The sequence below is a fragment of the Barbus barbus genome (assembly GCF_936440315.1).
Source record: "Barbus barbus genome assembly, chromosome: 6".
Lineage (NCBI taxonomy): Eukaryota > Metazoa > Chordata > Actinopteri > Cypriniformes > Cyprinidae > Barbus > Barbus barbus.
The window spans coordinates 5,397,501-5,421,411 of NC_136734.1; the positions used below are offsets into that span (position 1 = coordinate 5,397,501).

General features: G+C 34.5%; 2 protein-coding genes and 1 pseudogene across 4 annotated transcripts; 1 reads left to right on the plus strand and 2 right to left on the minus strand.

Moving 5' to 3' along the window:
* The first annotated feature begins 1,071 nt into the window (after positions 1–1,071).
* LOC306871463 (replication factor C subunit 5-like) lies at positions 1,072–9,827 on the plus strand. Its single transcript, XM_079419417.1, has 11 exons — positions 1,072–1,238; positions 1,714–1,778; positions 2,104–2,240; positions 4,100–4,179; positions 5,186–5,259; positions 6,052–6,211; positions 6,701–6,782; positions 6,886–7,015; positions 7,813–7,890; positions 8,337–8,391; positions 9,477–9,827. The coding sequence occupies exons 1-11, from the start codon at positions 1,192–1,194 to the stop codon at positions 9,571–9,573; spliced, it is 1,005 nt and encodes a 334-aa protein (XP_079275543.1). The 5' UTR covers positions 1,072–1,191; the 3' UTR covers positions 9,574–9,827.
* A 57-nt stretch (positions 9,828–9,884) lies between these two features.
* LOC306871626 (WD repeat and SOCS box-containing protein 2-like) lies at positions 9,885–14,703 on the minus strand (annotated as a pseudogene). Its single transcript has 7 exons — positions 14,681–14,703; positions 14,378–14,545; positions 14,119–14,250; positions 13,781–14,011; positions 12,614–12,706; positions 12,388–12,501; positions 9,885–10,116 (listed from the first exon to the last, which is right to left on the minus strand). The product of its transcript is annotated as a WD repeat and SOCS box-containing protein 2-like (transcript).
* Positions 14,704–15,585: 882 nt separating this feature from the next.
* Positions 15,586–20,546, minus strand: LOC306871085 (V-set and immunoglobulin domain-containing protein 10-like). Of its 2 annotated transcripts, none has more exons than XR_013784312.1 (8): positions 20,222–20,546; positions 19,578–19,874; positions 18,764–19,069; positions 18,241–18,525; positions 17,062–17,343; positions 16,771–16,884; positions 16,384–16,687; positions 15,586–16,026 (listed from the first exon to the last, which is right to left on the minus strand). XR_013784312.1 is itself a non-coding variant. In XM_079418776.1 (8 exons), the coding sequence occupies exons 1-8, from the start codon at positions 20,295–20,297 to the stop codon at positions 15,959–15,961; spliced, it is 1,575 nt and encodes a 524-aa protein (XP_079274902.1). In that variant the 5' UTR covers positions 20,298–20,546; the 3' UTR covers positions 15,586–15,958. The 2 variants fall into 2 exon arrangements, 1 of the variants encoding a protein (XP_079274902.1); XM_079418776.1 differs by having other exon boundaries at positions 16,384–16,526; positions 16,767–16,884.
* Positions 20,547–23,911: the final 3,365 nt, after the last annotated feature.

Below are 23,911 nucleotides of genomic sequence, written 5' to 3' on the forward strand. Positions count from 1 at the left end.
CTAATGCTTTTTAATGTGATATGTTGTTTGTATAGTTTTTTCGCTGTTCTGCAATGAAATAAGGTGATCAGACTGTGAAGAATTGCCTATACACACAGGCCCGGTTTAACACGGTGTAGTGCCCTAGGGTGACCACATTTGAAGTGCGCCCCCCGCCCCCCCCCCCCCCTCCCTCAAAAATTCAGGAGCACCTTCTGATCAATAACAAAAAATTAGCCTTCCCATTGCAAGGTAATATTTGACTCAAAGTGATTTACAGGGGTATTTTTTGTGATGCCATTTTTTTTCTAATTTTATTAAAAGTATGTCATTATATCAAATTCCAAAATCTATATTTATAAGCTTTTCCAAAATTTCTAATAAAAAATAAATAGAATAAGAACAGGTAGAATAATAAGTTAGCAATCAAAAGAAATCAATATTAACAAAATTAGTTTCCACTACAAAAGTGGCATGTAGGTGGCATGGCTGTTTTAAATTCATAATGTTGTGAGATTAATGTTTTATATACAGTTTTGAATATAGAACTATGGTTTGACTTAAATTATTTAAATAACTGAAATGACACTTTAAACATAAAACTGCCAGTAGTATAATCTTTAAAAGCTGCCACTCACTTCAGTTCATCGCAATCTCACAAAGCTCCATTATAATCAACGAAGCTACACTACACAACCAATTTTTTTTATACCATTACTTTTTCATTTATACCATTACTTTTTACCTCTATTTTTTATTTATCTAATATTAATTTCCACTGCAGACCTGTATAATTTAATTTGGCTGGAATGACAATAAACAAATCTTGACTCGAATAACCAGAACTGAATAAAAATCCCCCTGCTAAAGCTTTATAAGCTTTATAATTTTGTGTGAACTCTTAAATACTTACAGTAACTGCTCCAATATCATATTAGGGAATACAAATTGCTTTTTGATGAAAACATCCTTTTTAAACATGATAATGTGGAAGTCACCAAACGTATCGTAGATAGTGACTTTGAGTTTCTCTTAAACTCTTATTATGAAATCCCAGCAAGCTAGTTCCTCGTTAAGCCCCGCCTCATTAAAAGCGCGCTTCTGATTGGTCGAGAATCTGTCAGCAAGCGACGTTCGCGGACGGAGATCTCTGTGTAGTCAGAAAAACGCGCCAAAGCACGTCGTGGGGTTGATAGAACAAAATACAAGAGGATGGCATCAACAAGTAAAGCACAACCTCAGACGAGAAATTTACCATGGTAATGTCCTTTGTGTTCACTAGTACAAATTTCGGTCTTGTGTTCTTAGCTAATGGTTAAAAGGTGTTTATTTCACTTGCGACATTCTTTAGCCGACATGTGCAGCACTGCACAAGTTTGCTTTGTTTACATTTGAATTGCGCTTATTCTGCACTTATGGCCATATGAGTTTATGGATATTGAGTTCTTCATTTAGTATGCATGAAATATATACACAAGAATGTATCAGACCTGTATTATTATGACAGCTGACATCATATCATACTGATGGAGAAAAGCGATGATAGACTATTTATGAATAATATCTACTTGTGATGATAGCTGCTGTCGTTATAATAACACCATAATGTGAGGCAAATTATGTATTATTTTAAAAAGGTAAGAAGGTTTATTAGAATTGCTGTCCCTCCACTAGACTTAAACAATATGATGAAACAAAAACAGTGTTTTAAATATAATATTTCTTGATTTTCAGGGTTGAAAAGTACAGGCCACAGACATTAGATGACCTCATCTCTCATCAAGACATCCTGAGCACAAGTAAGCAGTGATCAATGAATTACAATTATTATTAACAAACTAAGATTTGCACTATAATAGTAAAATACAGAAGAGTCTCTGTGAATTGTTTACCCAAAATGAAAATTCAGTTGCATCCATGTTAAATTTTAGTTTGATTTTTACACGAAACTATATGGCTTTAGAAGACTTAAATATATATTCCAAAAGTTGTATGGACTACTTTTATGATACTTTTGCAACCATTATTTCTAATATTCAGTAAATGGCCAGTATATTCTTGATATTTCTATATAAATAAATTTATTATAAAAGTCCTCTTCTTTTTTTTTTTCTTCTTCCACAGTTCAGAAGTTCATCAGTGAAGACCGATTGCCTCATCTACTCTTCTATGGACCTCCAGGAACAGGAAAGACCTCTACTATACTAGCATGTGCTAAACAGCTGTACAGAGATAAAGAGTTCAACTCCATGGTCCTGGAGGTACTGTAGAAGTTTGCAGTTGTTTTTCAGATGCATACAGTGTCTCACAGAAGTGAGTACACCCCTCACATTTTTGTAAATATTTTATTATATCTTTTCATGTGACAACACTGAAGAAATGACACTTTGCTACAATGTAAAGTAGTGAGTGTACAGCTTGTATAACAGTGTAAATTTGCTGTCCCCTCAAAATAACTCAACACACAGCCATTAATGTCTTAACCGCTGGCCACAAAAGTGAGTACACCCCTAAGTGAAAATGTCCAAATTGGGCCCAAAGTGTCAATATTTTGTGTGGCCACCATTATTTTCCAGCACTGCCTTAACCCTCTGGGGCATGGAGTTCACCAGAGCTTCACAGGTTGCCACTGGAGTCCTCTTCCACTCCTCCATGACAACATCACGGAGCTGGTGGATGTTAGAGACCTTGTGCTCCTCCACCTTCCGTTTGAGGATGCCCCACAGATGCTCAATAGGGTTTAGGTCTGGAGACATGCTTGGCCAGTCCATCACCTTTACCCTCAGCTTCTTTAGCAAGGCAGTGGTCATCTTGGAGGTGTGTTTGGGGTCGTTATCATGTTGGAATACTGCCCTGCGGCCCAGTCTCTGCTTCAGTATGTCACAGTACATGTTGGCATTCATGGTTCCCTCAATGAACTGTAGCTCCCCAGTGCCGGCAGCACCCATGCAGCCCCAGACCATGACACTACCACCACCATACTGGACTGTAGGCAAGACATTGTCTTTGTACTCCTCACCTGGTTGCCGCCACACACGCTTGACACCATCTGAACCAAATAAGTTTATCTTGGTTTCATCAGACCACAGGACATGGTTCCAGTAATCTATGTCCTTAGTCTGCTTGTCTTCAGCAAACCGTTTGCGGGCTTTCTTGTGCATCATCTTTAGAAGAGGCTTCCTTCTGAGACGACAGCCATGCAGACCAATTTGATGCAGTGTGCGGCGTATGGTCTGAGCACTGACAGGCTGACCTCCCACCCCTTCAACCTCTGCAGCAATGCTGGCAGCACTCATACGTCTATTTCCCAAACACAACCTCTGGATATGACACTGAGCACGTGCACTCAACTTCTTTGGTCGACCATGGCGAGGCCTGTTCTGAGTGGAACCTGTCCTGTTAAACCGCTGTATGGTCTTGGCCACCGTGCTGCAGCTCAGTTTCAGGGTGTTGGCAATCTTCTTATAGCCTATCCACTTAAAAGAATAGTTCACACAAAAATAAAAAATTGCTGAAAATATACTCACCCTCAGGCCGTCAAAGATGTAGATGTTTGTTTCTTCATTGGAACAGATTTGGGGAAATTTAGCATTACATGACTTGCTCTCCATTGGATCCTCTGCAGTGAATAGGTACCGTCAGAATGAGAGTCCAAACAGCTGATAAAAACATCACAATAATCCACACCACTCCAGTCCATCAATTAACATCTAGTGAAGTGAAAAGCCGTGTGTTTGTAATGAACAAATCCATCAAGATATTTTTAATCTGAAACCACTGCTTTCAGCCAAAATAGAGTCCTCTGTCTGTAATATCGCTGTATCCAAATATGTTCCAATGAAGAAACTAACTCCTTTACATCTTTGATGGACTGAGGGTGAGTAAATTTCAGCAAATATTCATTTTTGGGTGAACTATTCAAGCTGTTATAGATCTATTGTTAATTTTGTCTAATATTGAGTCTATAAAATGATCTATTCTGTATTCATTAATAATTTATGATCACTTTTTTATTTTTATATTAACAAATGAAAGCTTAGTATGCTTGTTGCAATCCTTTAAAATGTTTTTTTTTTTTTTTTTTTTGTAATGGAAATTATTGTGCATTTTACTACTTCAGCTCAATGCGTCAGATGACCGTGGCATAGATGTGGTGAGGGGGCCGATCCTCAGCTTTGCCAGCACACGAACCATCTTCAAGTAAGAACAGTACTCACCCTTACATCCCATTCATGAACAATTTGTATAATATAATATCTGTTCTCATGTACAACAATATATTACAGGCAAATATTGAATGACTGTTGGGTATCGTTTGAATTTTATCGATTCTGATTCTTAACGATTCCTAGTTTTGATTCCAATAAGATAAAAATCCAGTGTCAAACATTTATTCTGTACCGTTTTACAAAGCATTCTGTTGCAGCTGAATAACGAGCAAAAATCAGCAGCATGCAGAACACTTAGGCCTACAAGAGGAACTTTTGTCTATGCTTTTAACAAAATACCACAGCAAAAACAACTACACTAATATAAATTTCAAATATTAAAGTGTTAAAGATAAGTAAACGGTCAGTAATTAACAAACAAATCAAGTAGCAATAGCATAAATAAAAACAGCTGAACCAAATTTCAGGTACAGAAACTGTAATTAAAAGTTTAAAAACACTACATAGATTTCTTAATAAAATAAAATATAGATTATTAAAGATATTCAATCAAGATCAGTGAATGATTTTCTTTTATTCTTTGATTAACGTTAATGACAGGCAGCTTGATTTTTAGGCTGCTGTCTCTTTAACACCGAACGCACGCAGATCTAAAAATATCGTACACGAGCCTTTTCTTTCTCATCTGTTTACGTTCACGTAAGACAACCTGGAACAACCTTTTCTGCAGTGGAAATGCACGGAACGGTTCGAAAATGGACACAGGCTGGGAACCTGCACCGAGACTCCTGTTCTCTGTGCTTGCACTCATATATCTACGCAAGGCACAAGTTCTTTCTGTTCCTGCACTTACATCGTTTTAAATCACATTAAAATGCGAATGCAGGAATCATTAAGCACATCTTATCGAATACCTGGTTCTTGGAAATTTGGAACTGGTTTTAGATACCCAACCCTGTGAATGACATCTTGTCATTTTATTGCATTAAAATATATACTGTTGTTAATGTTCCGTTCTCTATGTTTGCTTCTTGTAGGAAAGGCTTTAAGTTGGTGATCCTGGACGAGGCGGATGCTATGACCCAGGACGCACAGAATGCTTTAAGGAGAGGTAGTGTACCATCTGCCCCTCGATCAGCTCACCTGCTGAGCCCCCAAATGTCCTGATGGCAGAAGAATAGGGTTCTGCCATTTCACTGTCCACAGTGAGACATGAATGAGAGCAGTGTGATTATGATTGGGGGGAAAAATAATTAGAGAGTTTGAGGTTAAATTTGACCAAGCATTTGATTCTATTTAAAAAAAAAAAAACTGTATGCTTTATTTTAGGTTTTAAAATGAATGTCTGTTCTGGATATCTTCGTAAATAAGGATCTATTTGTTGTTGTTGTTATTTTAATTTCATGCCTTTTATATTATTCTTGATTTTAAATATTTTTATTATTTAATGTAATGATTATTATTTTATTTTTAGACTTGAATAAGCATTGTGATTGGAAAAATATTTAAAGAGTTTAAGATTTAATATCTTTTTTAAATTACTATTTTTTTTTTTTTTTTTTTTATAAGTATTTTTAAATTTAAATAATTTTTATCTTGAATGAGTTGCATTTATGATCATTTTGACACAACATCTGACACAACATTGTATGCTTTATGCTTTAAAATGTAAGAATGTGTGTTCTGATATTATAGATAAAGATCTATTCTTTATTGTTATTATTATTAAAATAATAACAATTTATTATTAATGTTTTTTTTATATTTATTTTAAATATTTTATGATTTAAAATAATGCATTTAATTTTTTCAGTCCTTTTGGAGATTTATTTATGCAGACTTTATTAAACCACACCTGAATTTTTTTTCCCCTTCTCTCTCTCTCTCTCTCTCTCTGTCTCAGTCATTGAGAAGTTTACAGAGAACACCCGTTTCTGTCTGATCTGTAACTACCTTTCAAAGATCATACCTGCGCTGCAGTCTCGATGCACACGGTTTCGTTTCGGCCCCCTGTCCCAGAGCCAGATGATTCCCAGACTAGAGCATGTGATACAGCAAGAGAGGTGAGACTCTCATCACAGCAAATCCAGGTCAAGTGGATGTTATTTCCATATGAAATTAGTTTTGAGTTGATTGTATTCTGAAAGAAATCCACACCACTCAATTTTTATTTATTTTTTCCAGAAAAGGTAAACATTTATTTATATTCATATTAGTATGTAATTAGAGGCAAGGCATCTTTTGTGCGGGTTGAAGATAGAGCAACATTGTAATGACAGTATTAAGACCATCCAGTGTTTTTATCAGAATTTTTGGATGATATTTGAAGTGAGTCATCAGATGGATCCACTCAAAAGACCCTGAACACAAAAGACCCTGGCTGGAGTGACCCAACCCTACGGCCCATTTGATTAAAAAACTCTTCACACAAACACACATTTTATATGGGCACTGCCCTCTGGCGCAGGACAAACTTTGAACAAATAAAACCAAACATTGTATTTCCCTAGCTTAGATTCATGCATATTTAAAAATCTGTTTTTCACTGATAGCATTGACATCACTCCAGATGGCATGAAGGCCATTGTGACCCTTTCAACAGGAGACATGAGGAGATCATTAAACATTTTACAGGTGTGTGTCATATGAAAAAGTGATGTTTTGTGGTTTGCCTACTGCATTGCTGCTGTCATGAAAAATATTGAGAAAAATCTGTATCTTGTGTTTTCATGTACAGAGTACTCATATGGCCTATGGGAAGGTGACGGAGGAGATGGTGTACACATGTACTGGACATCCTCTCAGATCAGACATCGCCAACATACTGGACTGGGCCCTCAATAAAGACTTCACCACTGCATATAACCGTATCCTTTCTACTTGAAATTTGTAATCTTTTTGATAGGTTGTTGTTGTTGTTGCTAAGATAGTAGAGAGGGGATACGAAATGGGATCAGAGTCACCAAATACAAAAAGTCAAAATAAAATTAAAATAAACATTAATAACATTGTATAAATTGATCATTATGAAAAATAATTATTATTGTTGTTAGCAGCATTATTATGTTTGTTGTTGTCATGTTATTATTAATAATAATGTAGAATGTTTATAAATAATTCATTCATTTTTAATTAATTCTGATTTCTTTTTATATATTTTCCAAAGTATTAACAAAATTTTCAATTTTGAATAATAGTTTTTCCTCCACATTAACACTTTCTGCCAAAATTAAAACATACATAGAAAATATTTATAATAATAAAAACAGTCAATAAAGAAATTAATGTATATGTTTTTTATGTTTTAAAATTACAAAAGATATATACTCTATAATCTGCATATTATGCATATTTACAAATATTAAATGCATATCATGAAAATGACATCAAACAGATTATACATGTAATATTTTGAATATGTAAAATCAAACATCAAATTTATTTTAAAATTACTATAGAAAAAGGAACAAAGAATTATAGGAATATATTTATATAATTTAATTTCATATGCTATTATAATATTCTTTTATTTAAAAAATATTGATATATATATATAATTTAATAAACAATTATTTTATTAATGATACTTAAGTTTTTATACAGGAATTGTGGTGTAAGTTGATAATAGTTTGACGTTTCCAAAGTCCTTATCTGGGTCCAACAGAAATTCTTCAGCTCAAAACTCTAAAAGGTCTGGCACTTCATGACATTTTAACTGAAGTCCATCTTCTCATTCATCGTGGTAAGACTACACTTTTAATTTAGTCATGCATTGGCTCTATAACTGGTTCCTGTTCAAAATAACTAAAGCAGTGCAGAACGCCACACACAACCCATCACAACTTTGAGATAGTGATGAGATGCATGTTTTTCCTGCCCTTGTTACCATGGAGATCCTTTTGTGGTTGTCATGGAAACCGGTTGTTCTTGTTTTTAAAGGACGCCTGTTAGAAGTAGCAGAGTGTAGCGTGCTTCACACACACTAAATATTACACTATTTTCAGAGACCAGACTGCAATTATGAGTATAAAAAAATCTTTGCATGGCAAAAAATATTTATCACACAGCATGCCAGGTTTTTTTTTTTTTTTTTGATGTTTTAAAATGACAAAAGATATTTAGAAAGTGTTGTGTGATCACAGTTAGGTGGGGTAATTTTGCTCTAATGTTTTTGTGTTTCTATTTCAGTGGACTTCCCACCTTCCATCCGAATGGGTTTGCTTATAAAACTTGCAGATATTGAGTGAGTACATTTATTATGTCAAGTTATTTAGTAAATCTGTCGAGAATTGTGTGCACTGTTCTATTTCTGACTGGTTTGATGACTTTACAAATGAAGCAAACAGCACCACTCCCATATGACTCATGGAGACTTTATCTACATGAGTTCAAATTAGATTCGCCTGATTAATGTAAATATGCATTGGTCATTTGAAAATAATTATAAATATTGTATAACATATGCAATCAATTTACATTTAGTCATTTAGCAGATGCTTTTATCCAAAGCGACTTACAAATAAGGATAATGGAAGCAATTAAAATCAACAAAAGAGCAATGATATGCAAGTGTTATAACAAGTCTCAGTTAGCTTAACGCAGTACACATAGCATGTTTTTTTTTTTTTATTATATAATAAATAAAAAATAAAAAAAAAATAGAGCAAGCTAGTGTTAGAAGCTTTTTTAGAACAAATAGATAGAATACAAAAAGTTTAAAAAAACTAGTGTTCGTTTTTTTAAGAAAACAAGCAGTTAGTAAATGAATAGAGTGCAAGTGTAAAAGGGACAATTAATTTTTTAAATTTTATTAAGATTAATACAAAATTAAAGCAAGTATGCATTAAATTGGTCAAATGTGACAGCAAAGACATTTAAAATGTTATTTCTATTCCAAATAAATGCTGTTCTTTTGAACTTTCTACTTAAAGAATCCTGAAAAAAGTATCAGAGTTTGCTCAAAAATATTAAGCAGCACAACTGTTTTCAAAATTAGGTAGTAATCATACATTTTTGATGAGCAGCAAATCAGCATATTAGAATAATTTCTGAAGGATCATGTGACACTGAAGACTGGAGTAAAATCACAATAAATTACTTTTTAAAATGTATTAAAATAGAAAAGAGTTCTTTTTAAATTAGTATATTTCACAATATTGTTGTTTTTACTGTATTTCTTATCAAATGATTGCAGCCTTGGTGAGAATAAGACACTTTTAAAAACCACAAAAAAAAAATCATACCAACCCTAAACTTTTGAAAAGTAGATGAAGTTTATTTTGTACTCGAGTGAGCTTCAACTTCTGTTTTTTCCTTTTTAACCATAAGATATCGTCTGGCCTCTGGAACCAATGAGAAGATCCAGCTGAGCTCAATGGTTGCAGCTTTCCAGGCTGTTAGAGACATCGTAGCCAGCGATGGATAGACCATTGGTTCACACTTTGAAAGGGTTATGTAACACAGATCTGTGATGTCATGAGAGCGAGTTGTTTACTTCTTCATATTGTTCTGACAAAAAAAAAAAAAACTATGCGCAGAACCCTGTAATATTTTTGAAATGTTTATTTTTTAAGCTTAAAATAATGCTCGTCTCAGTACTTTGTAAAACAAATGCTACATTTTCAAAGTAGTTATGTAAAAAATAAAGTCTTTAAATAAATATTTCAAGTATGGTGTCACAATAATGTCTCTGTTTTGAAAGCATAACCGTTTGAAGAAATTAAGCATCCTAGAAAATTATGCAACATTTAAAGCAAAGTTTGACCCACAAACATTACTGTTTTTAGTTTGTTCTTTACAATATACAATCTTTTGCTTTGGCATGTCCCTGTAAGTAATGTATTCCGGGATTTTTTTCGGCAAGGGAAGAGTCTCCACTTGATAAGTTGAAATGGAGAATCTCAGGGCAATCCGGCACAGATGCTTAAGGCTCGGAACTCGCCAGAATTTTACATGTCCATCTCTGCACCTACGATCAAATATAAAAAACTTCTTAATATTTAAGTACTCCACCAAGCTACTGTTATAAACATGAGCACCGTCAGACTGGACGTGGCGGCGGTGTGGCAACAATATAGTGATATTCTCAATGTTACTCAGAAAACAGGATACAGGAGGTTTAACTCATTCGAAATACTTCTGCTTAATGTTACACTGTTAGATATGCAAAATAAATCTCTCCTATCTCTTGTTCTAGCTACTGTGTATAGACCGCCAGGGCCATATACAGATTTCCTCTCAGATCTATTGGTTAATGTTGATAAAGTGCTAATTGTCGGAGATTTTAACATTCACGTTGATAATACAAATGATGCGTTAGGACTTACGTTTACTGAGCTAATAAACTCTTTTGGATTCAAGCAAAACGTCACCGGGCCCACTCATCGTTTTAATCATACGCTAGATTTAATTATATCGCATGGAATTGATCTTACCGATATAGATATCGTACCTCAAAGTGATGATGTTACTGATCATTTACTTGTATTGTGCATGCTGCGTATTACTGATATTAATTATATGGCTCCGTGTTATCGTCCGAGCTGAACTATTGTTCCAGCCACCAAAGACAGATTCACAAATAACCTGCCTGATTTATCTCAACTGCTCTGTGTACCCATAAATACACATGAACTAGACCAAATGACTAGCAACATGGGCACTATCTTCTCTAATACATTAGAAGCTGTTGCCCCCCTCAAATTGAAAAAGGTTAGAGAAAAACGTACTGCGCCATGGTACAACAGTTATACCCATTCTCTCAAGAAAGAAACTCGTAATCTTGAGCGCAAATGGAGAAAAACTAACTTGGAAGTTTTTAGAATTGCGTGAAAAAACAGTATGTCCAGCTATAGACAGGCTCTAAAAGCTGCCAGGGTAGAGCATATCCGCAAACTCATAGATAATAACCAAAACAATCCAAGGTTCTTATTTAGCACAGTGGCTAGATTAACAAATAAACAGACACCGCCCGATCTAAATATTCCCTCACAGTTTAATAGTAATGAATTTCTTTACTGATAAAATAGATAACATCAGAAATACAATAACAAATGTAGATTCTACTGCATCTAGTATTTCAGCTTCATTCATCGCACCCAAAGAAAAACTGCAGTGCTTTACAACTATAGGACAGGAAGAGCTAAATAAACTTATCAGTGCATCTAAACCAACAACGTGTTTATTAGATCCTGTACCCACTAAACTACTGAAAGAGTTGTTACCTGTAGCAGAAGAACCGCTTCTCAATATTATTAACTCATCGTTATCTTTAGGTCACGTACCAAATCCATTCAAGCTGGCAGTTATTAAGCCTCTTATTAAGAAACCACAACTAGATGCTAATGAACTGGCAAATTACAGACCCATTTCAAATCTTCTGTTTATGTCTAAAATTTTAGAAAAAGTTGTGTCTGCTCAATTGTGCTCCTTCTTGCAAAAAAATGATCTCTATGAAGAATTTCAGTCAGGTTTCAGGCCTCACCGTAATACAGAAACTGCACAAATGAAACAAAATTACAAATGACTTGCTTCTTGCTTCAGACCAAGGCTGCATCTCATTGCTAGTATTACTTGATCTTAGTGCTGCGTTCGACACTACAGACCATGACATACTCATAGATCGATTACAAAACTATACTGGTATTCAGGGGCAGGCTTTAAGATGGTTTAGATCCTACCTGTCCGATCGCTACCACTTTGTTCATTTAAATGGGGAGTCATCTCAATTATCACCAGTAAAGTATGGAGTGCCACAAGGATCTGTCCTAGGTCCTCTGCTATTTTCAATATACATGTTGCCTCTTGGTAATATTATTAGAAAATACGGGATTAGTTTTCATTGATATGCTGATGATACTCAACTATATATCTCAACAAGACCAGATGAAACTTCTAAACTAAGCTAATAGATTGTGTAAAAAATGTAAAAGATTGGATGACCAATAATTTCCTTCTATTAAATTCAGATAAGACAGAGATATGACTTATTAGACCAAAAAACATTACACAGAATCTCTTGGATTACAATTTACAACTAGACGGATGCACTGTCACGTCCTCTAAAGTGAAAAATCTGGGTGTTATATTAGACAGCAACTTGTCCTTTGAAAATCATATTTCCCATGTTACAAAAACAGCATTCTTCCATCTTAGAAACATTGCCAAGCTTCAAAACATGCTACCTGTTTCTGATGCAAAAAGCTAGTGTGACTTGAAATTATAATGTGACTTGAAATACCCTGTAGCGATGACGCCCCTGTGTGGATGGAAAGCACAGCACACACCACCGGTTCGGTTGTGATCAGTGTCTGTGACTAGTTTATCTCGTTCCACATCCCAGATCCGTAACGCCCTGCAACACAGTACAGTGTCATTGGAAACAATAGAGAAAGGTGTGAGGTCACAAGGGTGATGTCTAGTCATGTAGATCTGAAGATCTCTCAAAGGGATAACTCACTGCTCACCTATAGTCTTTAAAAGCCAGCAGCAGACCAACCGGAGAGAAGCTAAGAGATGTCAGTAGATTGCCACTTCTGTAAGCACACACCTCTCAGTCTCTGGAAAGAGAAGAAAATATTTTTTACAACAATTTCCAAATGTACTCGCTCTCAGGCCTGTCGAGATGTAGATAAGTTAGTTTTTTCATCAGAACAGGTTTGGAGAAATGTAGCATTACATCACTTGCTCACCAATGGATCCTCTGCAGTGAATGGGTGCCGTCAAAATGAGAGTACATAAGTAATCACAATAATCCACACCACTCCAGTCCATCAAATAATGTCTTGTGGAGTGAAAAGCTGTGTGTTTGTAATGAACAAATCCATCATTGATAAGTTTTTAACATTAAAATGTTTCTTCTATCCATAAAGCTGCTTCTTCTAGTAAAAAAGCCATCTCATCTGAATCAGGAAATAAATATGCACAGATTAAGCATTGCTCACAGGCAAAAACAGTTCTGAACAAATAAATCAGTTGACTTTGATGTGCAAGAACAATAATGAATGGAAGAAATGTTGTTATGGATCATGGTCTTGTATTTTGGCCAGAAGCGATAGCTTAAATTTAAAACACATTGATGATGAATTTGTTTCTTACAAACATGAAGTTTTTCACTTCACAAGATGTTAATTGATGGACTGGAGTGGTGTGGATTATTGTGATGTTTTTATCAGCTGTTTGGACTTTAATTCTGACGGCACCCGTCGGGATCCATTTGTGCGCAAGTGATATAATGCTACATTTCTCCAAATCTGTTCCAATGAAAAAACAAACTCATCTACATCTTGAATGGCCGAAGGTGAGTACATTTTTTCAGCAAATGTTTATTTTTGGGTGAACTATTCCTTTAACCATATTAGTTAGGAAACTGGATGATATCTGTCTACATTTATAAAAAACATCAATCATTCAGCATTTAATTTAATAGCGTGCCCCGAAAGAATAAAATTGTCATCAAAAAAAGTCTTTCTTTTGTGAAGCACGGAAGATGACGTTTAGCAGAATATTCCCACTGTTCTGAATTTTTTATTTTTATTTTTTTTTTTAAATCATGCTTGTTGTAAAACTGTAAAATAAATAAATAAAAATACAAATATGATATGAGAAAATAACATCTTGGTGGGCCAACATACTCTACTCTAGTCAGGAGATCAGCTGTATAGGGGTCCCACAGGTCCAGCCACCAGCCTGTAGTCGAATGATACGAAGCGATCGCAAGCAGCGCTTTATAAATATAATAAATATTACTAAAAAAAGAAACTCCGAGTCGAGGTTGCAAACAGAGTCAATCACACTGCTGTCAGGTGATATGGAACATCTGAAGACCCAGTAGTCTGGACCCCGCAGCACATGGGGAATGGCGCCTGCAAAAATCAGCATTGCATTCTTCACAAGTACAAAATTAAAGGTCATGAAAACTTATTTTCATTCCATTGCAAATATACGTTGCTTCCCCATCAGATGCTCTGACCTTTTTTTGCCAAGTCCCATATCCTTAAAGTTTTGTCTCGGGAGGCTGATACAAGCGTGAGACTTCCATTTGGAGTGAAGACTAAGTCCCTGACAGGAGCCTGATGTCCGGTTAGAGTAACCCACAGATTTCCTGAAGACAGAACAGGCATTTACTAGCATATTAAATCTTTATACTACATGTGTATAACCCCATGCTGTTAATATTTAGACCAATTTAAATTCTCGATGGTGAAACTGAGTCCAGAGTTCAGTCTTACCAGTTGAGACGACCCACACTTGGATTGCTCCGTTGTTCAGACCAATGGCCAGCAGTAGCTCATGATCACATCCGTTCTGATGTAGACAGGCAGGGTCCAAAGGCCAGTGCCCACACTGTCTGCCTGCAATTAAGCGTCTTCTCTTCACTGCATCCAGCTTCGGTGCTACTGTTAATACAAAGAGAAACGTAGAAGGTTCAGCTGTGCTCTACATTCAAGTGTGAGATGTTCTGGCTCAGCTTCCTCTATTATTGTTCCACTTTACACTGCGACTTCATGTTAAAATAAGTACTGTAGTAGTACCATGGTACTGTGATATATCCCATATACCATATATAAAACAATTTTTGGTAAAACATTATTTTAATGTCCTTGTTACTAACAAGGACACATTAAAAAACCACGTGTCCCCGTCATCCAGCGTGTCTCATTCTGAGTACAGTACGTACTTGGGTGTGTCTACTGTATAAGATGTGTTTTATACTTATCATTTACATCTCTACTACTTCTCTACTTACTATCTCTACTTTACAACTATTACATAGTTTAAGTATTACTGAAATTGTATATAGACATAATTTAAGCACACCCCCAAATCTCATTATTAAAAAGATCTAATTTCTAATTATGTAATAGCAAAATGAGCTACAAAACCAGTCTTAAGTGTCAATTTTCCAAAATTGAGATTTATACATCATCTGAAAGCTGAATAAATAAGCTTTCCATTGATGTATGGTTTGTTAGAATCGGACAATATTTGGCCCGAGATACAACTGTTCGAAAATCTGGAATCTGAGGGTGCAAAAAAAAAAATCCCTTTAAATTTGTCCAAATGAAGTTCTTAGTAATGCATATTACTAATCATAAATTAAGTTTTGATATATTTACGGTAAGAAATTTACAAAATATCTTTATGGAACACAATCTTTACTTAATATCCTAATGATTTTTGGCATAAAAGAAAAATCATACAATGTATTTTTGGCTATTGCTACAAATGTACCCCAGCAACTTAAGACTGGTTTTGTGGTCCAGAGTCACATATATACACACACACACACACACACACACATATATATATATATATATTATAACACACAAGTTGGTAAAATGTCTGGATGTTTTACAGTAATGAGAATTGAAGGGAAATCTGCTTAATTGTCATGAAAATGAATTCACAATTCAATGAAATTGCAATGGTACAAAATAGGCTTCATATAATTAAGGGTTTTTATTGTTATTCTTATCATGCCACGAAATATGACCCAGATATATTTTGTTGAGATTCACCCATACAATTTTACAGAAAGCATCATTCAAACCAGTTCAAGTAACCATAACATTTCTTAACACAGTTCACTGACATACTGTAGTATGGTGTAGTAAAAGTTTTAATTTCATGAATTGAGGCCAGCAAGTTAAAAACAAATACTGAAAATTTAAATTTAAGACATTTACACAGATTGCTGGAATATTATACAAGGAAAATATCACAAAAAAACAAATAATTTAGCAGAGTTGACCATTTGGAAGAATTGATTTTCTGTACATTTAAACTGACAACTAACAGCCTGCAGACTGTTATACTGGTTCTGGTTGTGTTTGATCGTTATGTTGTACTGTACTGTCTGCATTATCTTCATGATCACCTGTAAAATAAACACACTTGTTTCAGCAAATCCAAAAGTACAGAAAACCCACAATTTATCATCAATAGCAAATCCTAAATATTTCAGAGCTGAGCATAACTACAGAAAATATATTCAATACAGAATTATTTTTTCTAATTTGATACGTATTTACAAAAAAACAACTAAAATTCTATCATATTTCCAAGTTGAATATCAAAATAGTAATTTTTCACACTTCCTTTTCTTTTATTTGCTCACGTTTTGTTTCATTTCATCATGATAGAAAATTTCCCAGTTCTGTATTCTTTCAAAACAACCTCCTTTTGATACCATAACACAAACATCTAAACAATATTCGGGACACCGCTGACTTACTGGATGGTATTCTGTGAATCTCTACGAGTGTGGTTGCATATCCGTTTGTCAGCGGAGGGAGTTGTGGAACAGCCTGATGGAAAATTTCCTCTTCATCTGAATCCACTAAACTCAGTATATCCCCTGTGTCATCATCTAAACGACTAGAAAGAAAATGTTACAATGCCTCAGCTTTACACATCCTTACCAGAGCATGTTACATGTATGAAGACAATGAACTCATATTTTGCAATAATGCTGACATACTACTATGATTATTAATGAGCCGCAATGTTTTGCAGTCATACTTACCTAAATCCTAAACCTGTAAAATAAAAATAAACATTTATACAAAGTATCTTTATAAAAAGAGATTTATTTAGGCACTCAGTATGCAAAGATACTTACCAATACAAATTCTATCCCACTTTGAATATACTGTCACACCGATAGTGATTCCAATCATTATTATCAAAACAGAAACAAAGACACCAACCACAGCCCCTTCATTACCTGCAGAAGCTGAGAACAAAGATTAAACATAGTCATACTGTACACAGTCTCAATTTATTTTATTGCAAAGGGAAGAAGTTCATGGGGGGGATGTTGTGTAATCCTTTTGCAAAGGGATAGGTATTATAGAGCAATGTCAGAAACATCAATTATAAGTATGGAGAAACATTCCAGTTTCTAACTTACTCTTCACAGTAAGATACACTTCCAGCTCTTTTGGACCAAGAGGGTTTCTACTGTGGCAGAAGTAGATCCCTTCATCTTCCTTTGTTACACTGGTTATAGTGAGTTTGTAGTTGGGGTTATTATCAGACACAATATATTTGGAGGTGGTGTTGATGATTTTCTTGTCCTTTTGCATCCAGACAGTCTTAGCAGGTGGCAGAGAGTCGGTCTCAGTACAGCTGAGGGTGATATTGCTGCCCACCAAAGCGGTTACCATGGGATCTCCTAAGGGGTACGGCTTCTCTGGAAGACACATCAAATATAATGGTTTAAATTGAGTAAATTTAGCCAGAGATGCAGTGGAAGAAGAAGACAAGCAAAAACTCAAGCTGCAATATTCTGGGAATGTTTAGAAATCAAAAGTCATATAGTGGTTGATTCTAAAGAAGTTTCGTGACCCCGGGCCAAACTCACAACACTGGTCGGCCCACTCAAAGAAAATAAAGTTTCATATGTGCTACTAGAAGCATTTCAAATTCACGCAAAAACTGGACTGATATTGTAGATTAGAAAAATGTGATTAGAAAAAAAAAAAGTGGGGTTGGTAAGATTTTTATCATGTTTTTGAAAGACGTCTTTTATGCTCACCAATGCTGCCTTTGATCAAAAATACAGTAAAACAGAAATTTTGTGAAATATTATTACATTTTCAATTAACTGAGTTCTATTTAAATATTTTAAAATGTAATTTATTCCTGTGTTGACAAAGCTGAATTTTTAGTATCATCATTACTCCAGTCTTCAGTGTCACATGATCCTGCAGAAATCATATTAATATGCAAATATGCATTATCAATGTCGAAAGAAATCGTTATTATGCTGCCTAATATATTTTTGTGCAAACTGTTAAACCCTTTTTCTGGATTCTTTTATTAATAAAAAGTCATTTTAAAAACAGCATTTAATTTAACTGTACATTTGTGGTAACATAATAAATGTCTTCACTGTCAATTTTGATCCATTTAATGTTTCCTTGCTGGGGAAAAAATATATATAAATTTTCATCTTTCAAAAACAAAACACTGAGAAAGTTAAAACAACACAGAAGGTAAATCTCATTAAAACATGTCTGTGTCACATTTTGCATATAATCAAAGAAAAACAATAAAAACTGTAGTCCTGTAGAAAAAATGGTCTTACTGAGCTTAAAGGAGCAGGATCCCTCCACTCCAGTCACATGATGTCCAATACACTTCACTTCCTCTCCATCGTCCAATATAAACCCCTTCACATGGACCTCCAAACGCTCTGTCTCCTGGGATGTGGAGTTGACCGTAGGACCCTTGGCTATTGCATGTTCTTTAAGGACCTCATGCCAGTCCAGAGTGGGCACAGGGTAACCTCCATACCAGCTACATATGAACAAGACATCCAATGGCTCATTTACTATCTCCCAACTGCACTCTGGATGGCTCTCCGGAGCAACTGAAAAAGACGTTATAGAGACAATTAAAGCATACATTATAAAACACAGACCTAACAAACAAAACAAAATCTATACAGATAATGGCACCAGAAATATTTTTTACTTGTCAAGGTAAACGGAAAGAACCAAATACAACAAAAACTAACTCCAGTTGCTTCAAAGAAACAATTATGAGCTTACATTTACAGTCTTTTTTTTTTTTTTTTTTTTTTTTAAATATGAAAACATCTGTCTTACAGTAAACTAGCAGCTCCTGGCTCTTGTTCACAGTTGTCTTGGAGAGTGTATTCTGGGATGTACAGGTGTACATCCCTTGATCGCTTGGTTGGATGTTACTTATAGAGAACTCAAGGAATGGATTGTTCCCAGATGCCCGGTCATAACTGTCCAGTGCCAAATCTTCAACAGTCCATGTCAAGTTTTGTGAGGGAAAAGACTCACTGGAGCAGTTAAAATAGACATCTGTGCCTTTTCTGACAAATAATGTCCCATTCTGTAGAAGAGCTGCTGGTTGTATGGCCAGTGAGACACTAGTTGGACCCTCTGAAATATAATGCAAATGTATGAACATTTGACTTTCACAAACACACTACCATTCAAAAGTTTGGCGTAAGTAAGATATATATACATATTTATTAAAAAGAAATATTTTTAAAGAAGGCTTTTATGCTCATCGAGTCTGGGTTTATTTGATCAGAAATACAGTAAAAATATTAGTGTAATAATATTTGAATTTTAAAATAAATGTTTTCTATTTTAATGTATTTTAAATGTCATTTACTTCTGTGATGCAAAGCTGAATTTTCAGCATCATTACTCAAGTCTTCAAGTGTCACATGATCCTTCAGAAATCATTCTAATGTACTGATTTGCTGCTCAAGAAACATTTCTGATTATAATGAAAACAGCTTCTAGGTTCATGCATTGCAGTTAAACCAGAAAAACCTGTTTGAAGTCAGACTCCCGATCTCACAGAAACCAGAGACATCTATTGCATATCAAAGCTTTCCATTGTCGCATTAGTACGATTTAGATATCCATAGCACCATACCGGCAACTCGAAGCAGGATGTTTGAGAGAGTTTGCCATGAGCTGTCGTCCTTTGTTTGGGATTCACATTCATACTGGCCTTCATCTATATACAGGAGGCCACTGATCCAAAGAGAGCCATTGTTTGAAATGGAAAGATGCTCTGATGGCTTCGAGGGGTTTTGGGTTGCAACAACAACCCCATTTTTGTTCCAACGATAAAGAAGTGAAGTCGCATTAGCTGGCTGGTCAAGACACTGTAGTGTAGCATTCCCACCCTTCTCTCCAGTAACATACCGCTGCACCTGCTCCTCTGACTCTACAGGAAGAAGGACAGAGAAATGTGGTTTAGAGCAGTACTGTGATCATGATCAAACATGCAGCAAAAGTACTGTGGGAATACCATGTTTTTCGAATACAGTGCAATTGTAACATCTTAGATCTTGAAGTATCATGTCAATATCATTTTGTTCAATGGTTTCAATTACAAAAAGTACTATGGTACCTCCATGGGGTTTGAACATGTACCATGGTATTTTTGGAAATTCCCTGAAACACCATGTAAACACTATAGTAAATGACTATTGTAGTAGCTATATAAAATACATAAGAATACCTCAGCATAATATCTCTTATAAAAGTGAAACCAGAATAGATTTTCCTCACCTGTTTGATGTGACAGAAGAAGCACATGTAGAAATATTGCAGATATTATCATTTTAGGAGTGTAAGGATATCCCATCAGATTATAGGATCAAATATTTCCTTGGCAAATTCACTTGCTTCCTTGTGTTTCCCGGCAAACGCATCAAAACCTTTTCTATGAATTAAATAAATAACCAGAAATTATTAAGATAAAATCGCGACCGTTCTAGACTCGCTTTGGACTTCAAATCCTGTATAATTTGCGTATATGTCCATCTTCAACCTGTTTACTTGCGTTCTTTGCCGGAAACTTTGAATTTGCTGTTTGACCACACCCTTCACCTGCGCTCTTAAAGAGACACACACCGCATTTAACGCACGCGTGAGAGTCGAGTCTGGCAGGTTGATCAAGCTCACAGCCACAACCTTAGGACTCTCCAGTGCTCTGTACCCTTTATTTTGGCATAGCTAATTTAATTTCCCTGAAAGCATCCCTCATACGCAATTTCCATTCCTTACTATGGAAATTAAGGAGGGCCAAATTATTACTAAATTACTTAAATTAAATAATTAAATAAATGTTAATCAAATAAATCGTTCAACGCATAATTAAATAATTTAATACAGAATTAAATGAATAAATAAATGCATAAATATTTATTCTCTTATTCATTCTATCTATCTATCTATCTATCTATCTATCTATGGTTGTCGGGACGTGCGTAAAATGAATGAATGAATGAATGAATATGTATAATGTATATAATATAATGCATTTATATATGTATTTAATTACTGTATGTAGTTAACGATTTATTTATATATTTCAACATTTATTAAATTATTTAATTTTGAGTAATTTGGCCCTACATACACTGTAAAAAGTGATAAGTTGACTTAACTTAAAAAAAATTGAGGAAACCCCTTGCCTTAAAATTATTAAGTAAATAATAATAAATAAAAAAAAAACGTTAAGTGAATTTGACAATTCACTTAACTTATTTTTTTAATTATTATTTACCTGATCATTTTAATTCATTAAAATTATAATTTTAATTTTTTTTAAGTTACGTCAACTTATCACTTTTTACAGTGTAGGAAATGCATACTTTACTTACTGTGTAAATACATACTATTTTTATTTACATTTGCATATATACAGTACGTAAATGCACACATCTGTACATACGTAAACCTTGATGTTGATGAAACCTTGCTCTTGATGTGTATTTATTTGCATAAATAATTAAATAAATAAATAAATAAATACTATGTATATCAAATAGTTTAATGCATTAAAATATGATGCACATGTTCAAAATGTAACTTCAATAATAATTAATGTAAACAGTAATAAACAAACATATAAATGACTATTTTATTGTGGCTAATATTTGTAATAATTTAAATAATAATGATAATGATATTTTTACATAATTTGTCCTTTTTTTTCAAAATGTGAAAAGCCAAAGGCAAATGTTTCCACACTAATGGATAAAAAAGTTTCTAGTATTTATTGTTTTCATTTTACATTATATTGTTATGTTATGTTTTGTTATGTTATGTTAATTGTTTTCATTATATAGGCCTACTAAAATTGAGTATAAGCACTAGAGTGCGCCAAAGCGTTATATTTCTGATGTTTCTACATGTGTGCAACACTGTTTTGGTTCCCCGGGGAAAATCATTCGAGCTGCAGCAAATCCTCAGGAATCGACCATTACATCTCCGAGTGAAACAATGCCACACTTTATATAACGACAACGGTAAAACAAACAAAAACAAAAAACGGGTATCATTCGTATGTAAACACGTGTTGCTATTTGTGTTTTTGTCATCTAAAACATTATGAAACATTGTGGGGTACAAATCAGCTTGAAAGTTCAATCATCATACGTCCGAAATATATCATATATTTATACTAGTCTCTCATTCATAAGTTGTGTTATTGATTGAACTTAGCAAGCCGCCTACCTAAGACTTCATATGATATGGCAACATGACTAAGTAGGCAGCTCACAGGGATTTGAGACACAGCCATGTTGAGCAGTTCTCTCTGCGTGTCACACTACTGTAGTCTATGGGCCAGTAATACTACAGTATATGTATTATTCACGATTATACAATGTCTTCCAGTTCATGTAAACTGAAATGTCCTTTACAGGGTAGCAACATACAATTACAGTATATGTACATTTACTGTATAACACCGTACCATCAAAGTGCCATACTGCATATCCTCTTTAAATTGTTGCTGGAAAGCAATAAGGCATCGTTTACTGATAATAAATCAGTATTTTGTCTGGATGTTTTTGACAGGATTGATGAAAATGGCAGAGAGTCGGAGTGAGGCTGTTACCGCCACGGAAAAAAATGATAGTTATGATTATGGGAAACCATTCTGCTGGAAAAAGCTCTGGTAATCACACCTCTCACATCAAAAACACCTTGTATCCTTAAATGATGTCATAGAATCAGATCTGGAGATGATTATACAGACACACATATTTTTTAATAGGAATTACATTTTCTTTTCCTTTATTTTGTTGTTATATACCAACATCAAGTCCCATTATATTATGTTTCTTATCCTGTTTGACTCCAGTGATTATGAATTTTTAGGATTATGAAGGTTTTTTTTTATTTTATTTTATTTTATTTTTTTCTACCTGATAATATATTTGAGAGATTAACACACAAAAAAAGAAAGAAAGCACATTCATTATTAAAATTCATTATTAATAAATATGTTTTTTTCAGGTCTAGAAATCATTAAATTAATTAAAATGAAAATAAGTAATCTTGAGGCCCCCTGGCTGCAAACCACTGCATTTGACCATTTAGTTCTTCAAAATTCTACAAAAGAAGATACATTTTGTTTATGAATATGGAGCTAAAAATATTTTAAATTAAATCTATCTTTCAGGTATGTGGAGGAGCACATACAGAAGACAGGTGTTGCCATTGAGACACAAGGCTTCACATTTATAACTAGTAGAAGAGTCACTAACAGTATTTACATTTACGTGCACACCAGAAAGCAGATTATTTTCAGAAAGATGCTTAAGGCGAATAGTTTACACTCTTAACCCCTGTATATGGTGCAAGGCAAAAGGTTTTTATGTTTGATTGTGTTGGTGCATTGATGACCTTTTTAGTGCACATATTCATCTGTTTCAGTCAACTGATTTTTTCCTTTAAAATTTTTACAGAATTCAAGTTAGCATAAACCCTACTAACGTTATATACATTTAATGCACAGTCCATCTCCAAACACCAGCGGAGGAGTGCAAGCAATGCATGTATACAGAGGTATACAAAGATGAATAGTGAATTCATGTGTTTTTGTATTTATATGCCATTATTTTGACCACCTGATGGTCATAAATATAGTGGATGAGCGGAAAAGTCACGTGACAGAAACAGATGAGTAGTGAAAGTGCATTTGTGAGTGCTGTTAATAATGGGGCTATTAATAATAATGACTCATGGGTCACATTTTGACCAGCGGGGGTTTTCTCTGGGTGTCATTCAATAAAATCCAAGCTGCAAATGAAAACACATTAGCTGAATCTGTTTTAATAAATTTCTTTGAATTTAAGGACACCTTTTCCTGATCTCAGGAGGGCTGTGAAAACCAGCTTTAGTATTTATACAGTGACCTATATTTTAAAGAAGAAAATATTATCTGTTTGTTTGCTTTCAGCTACC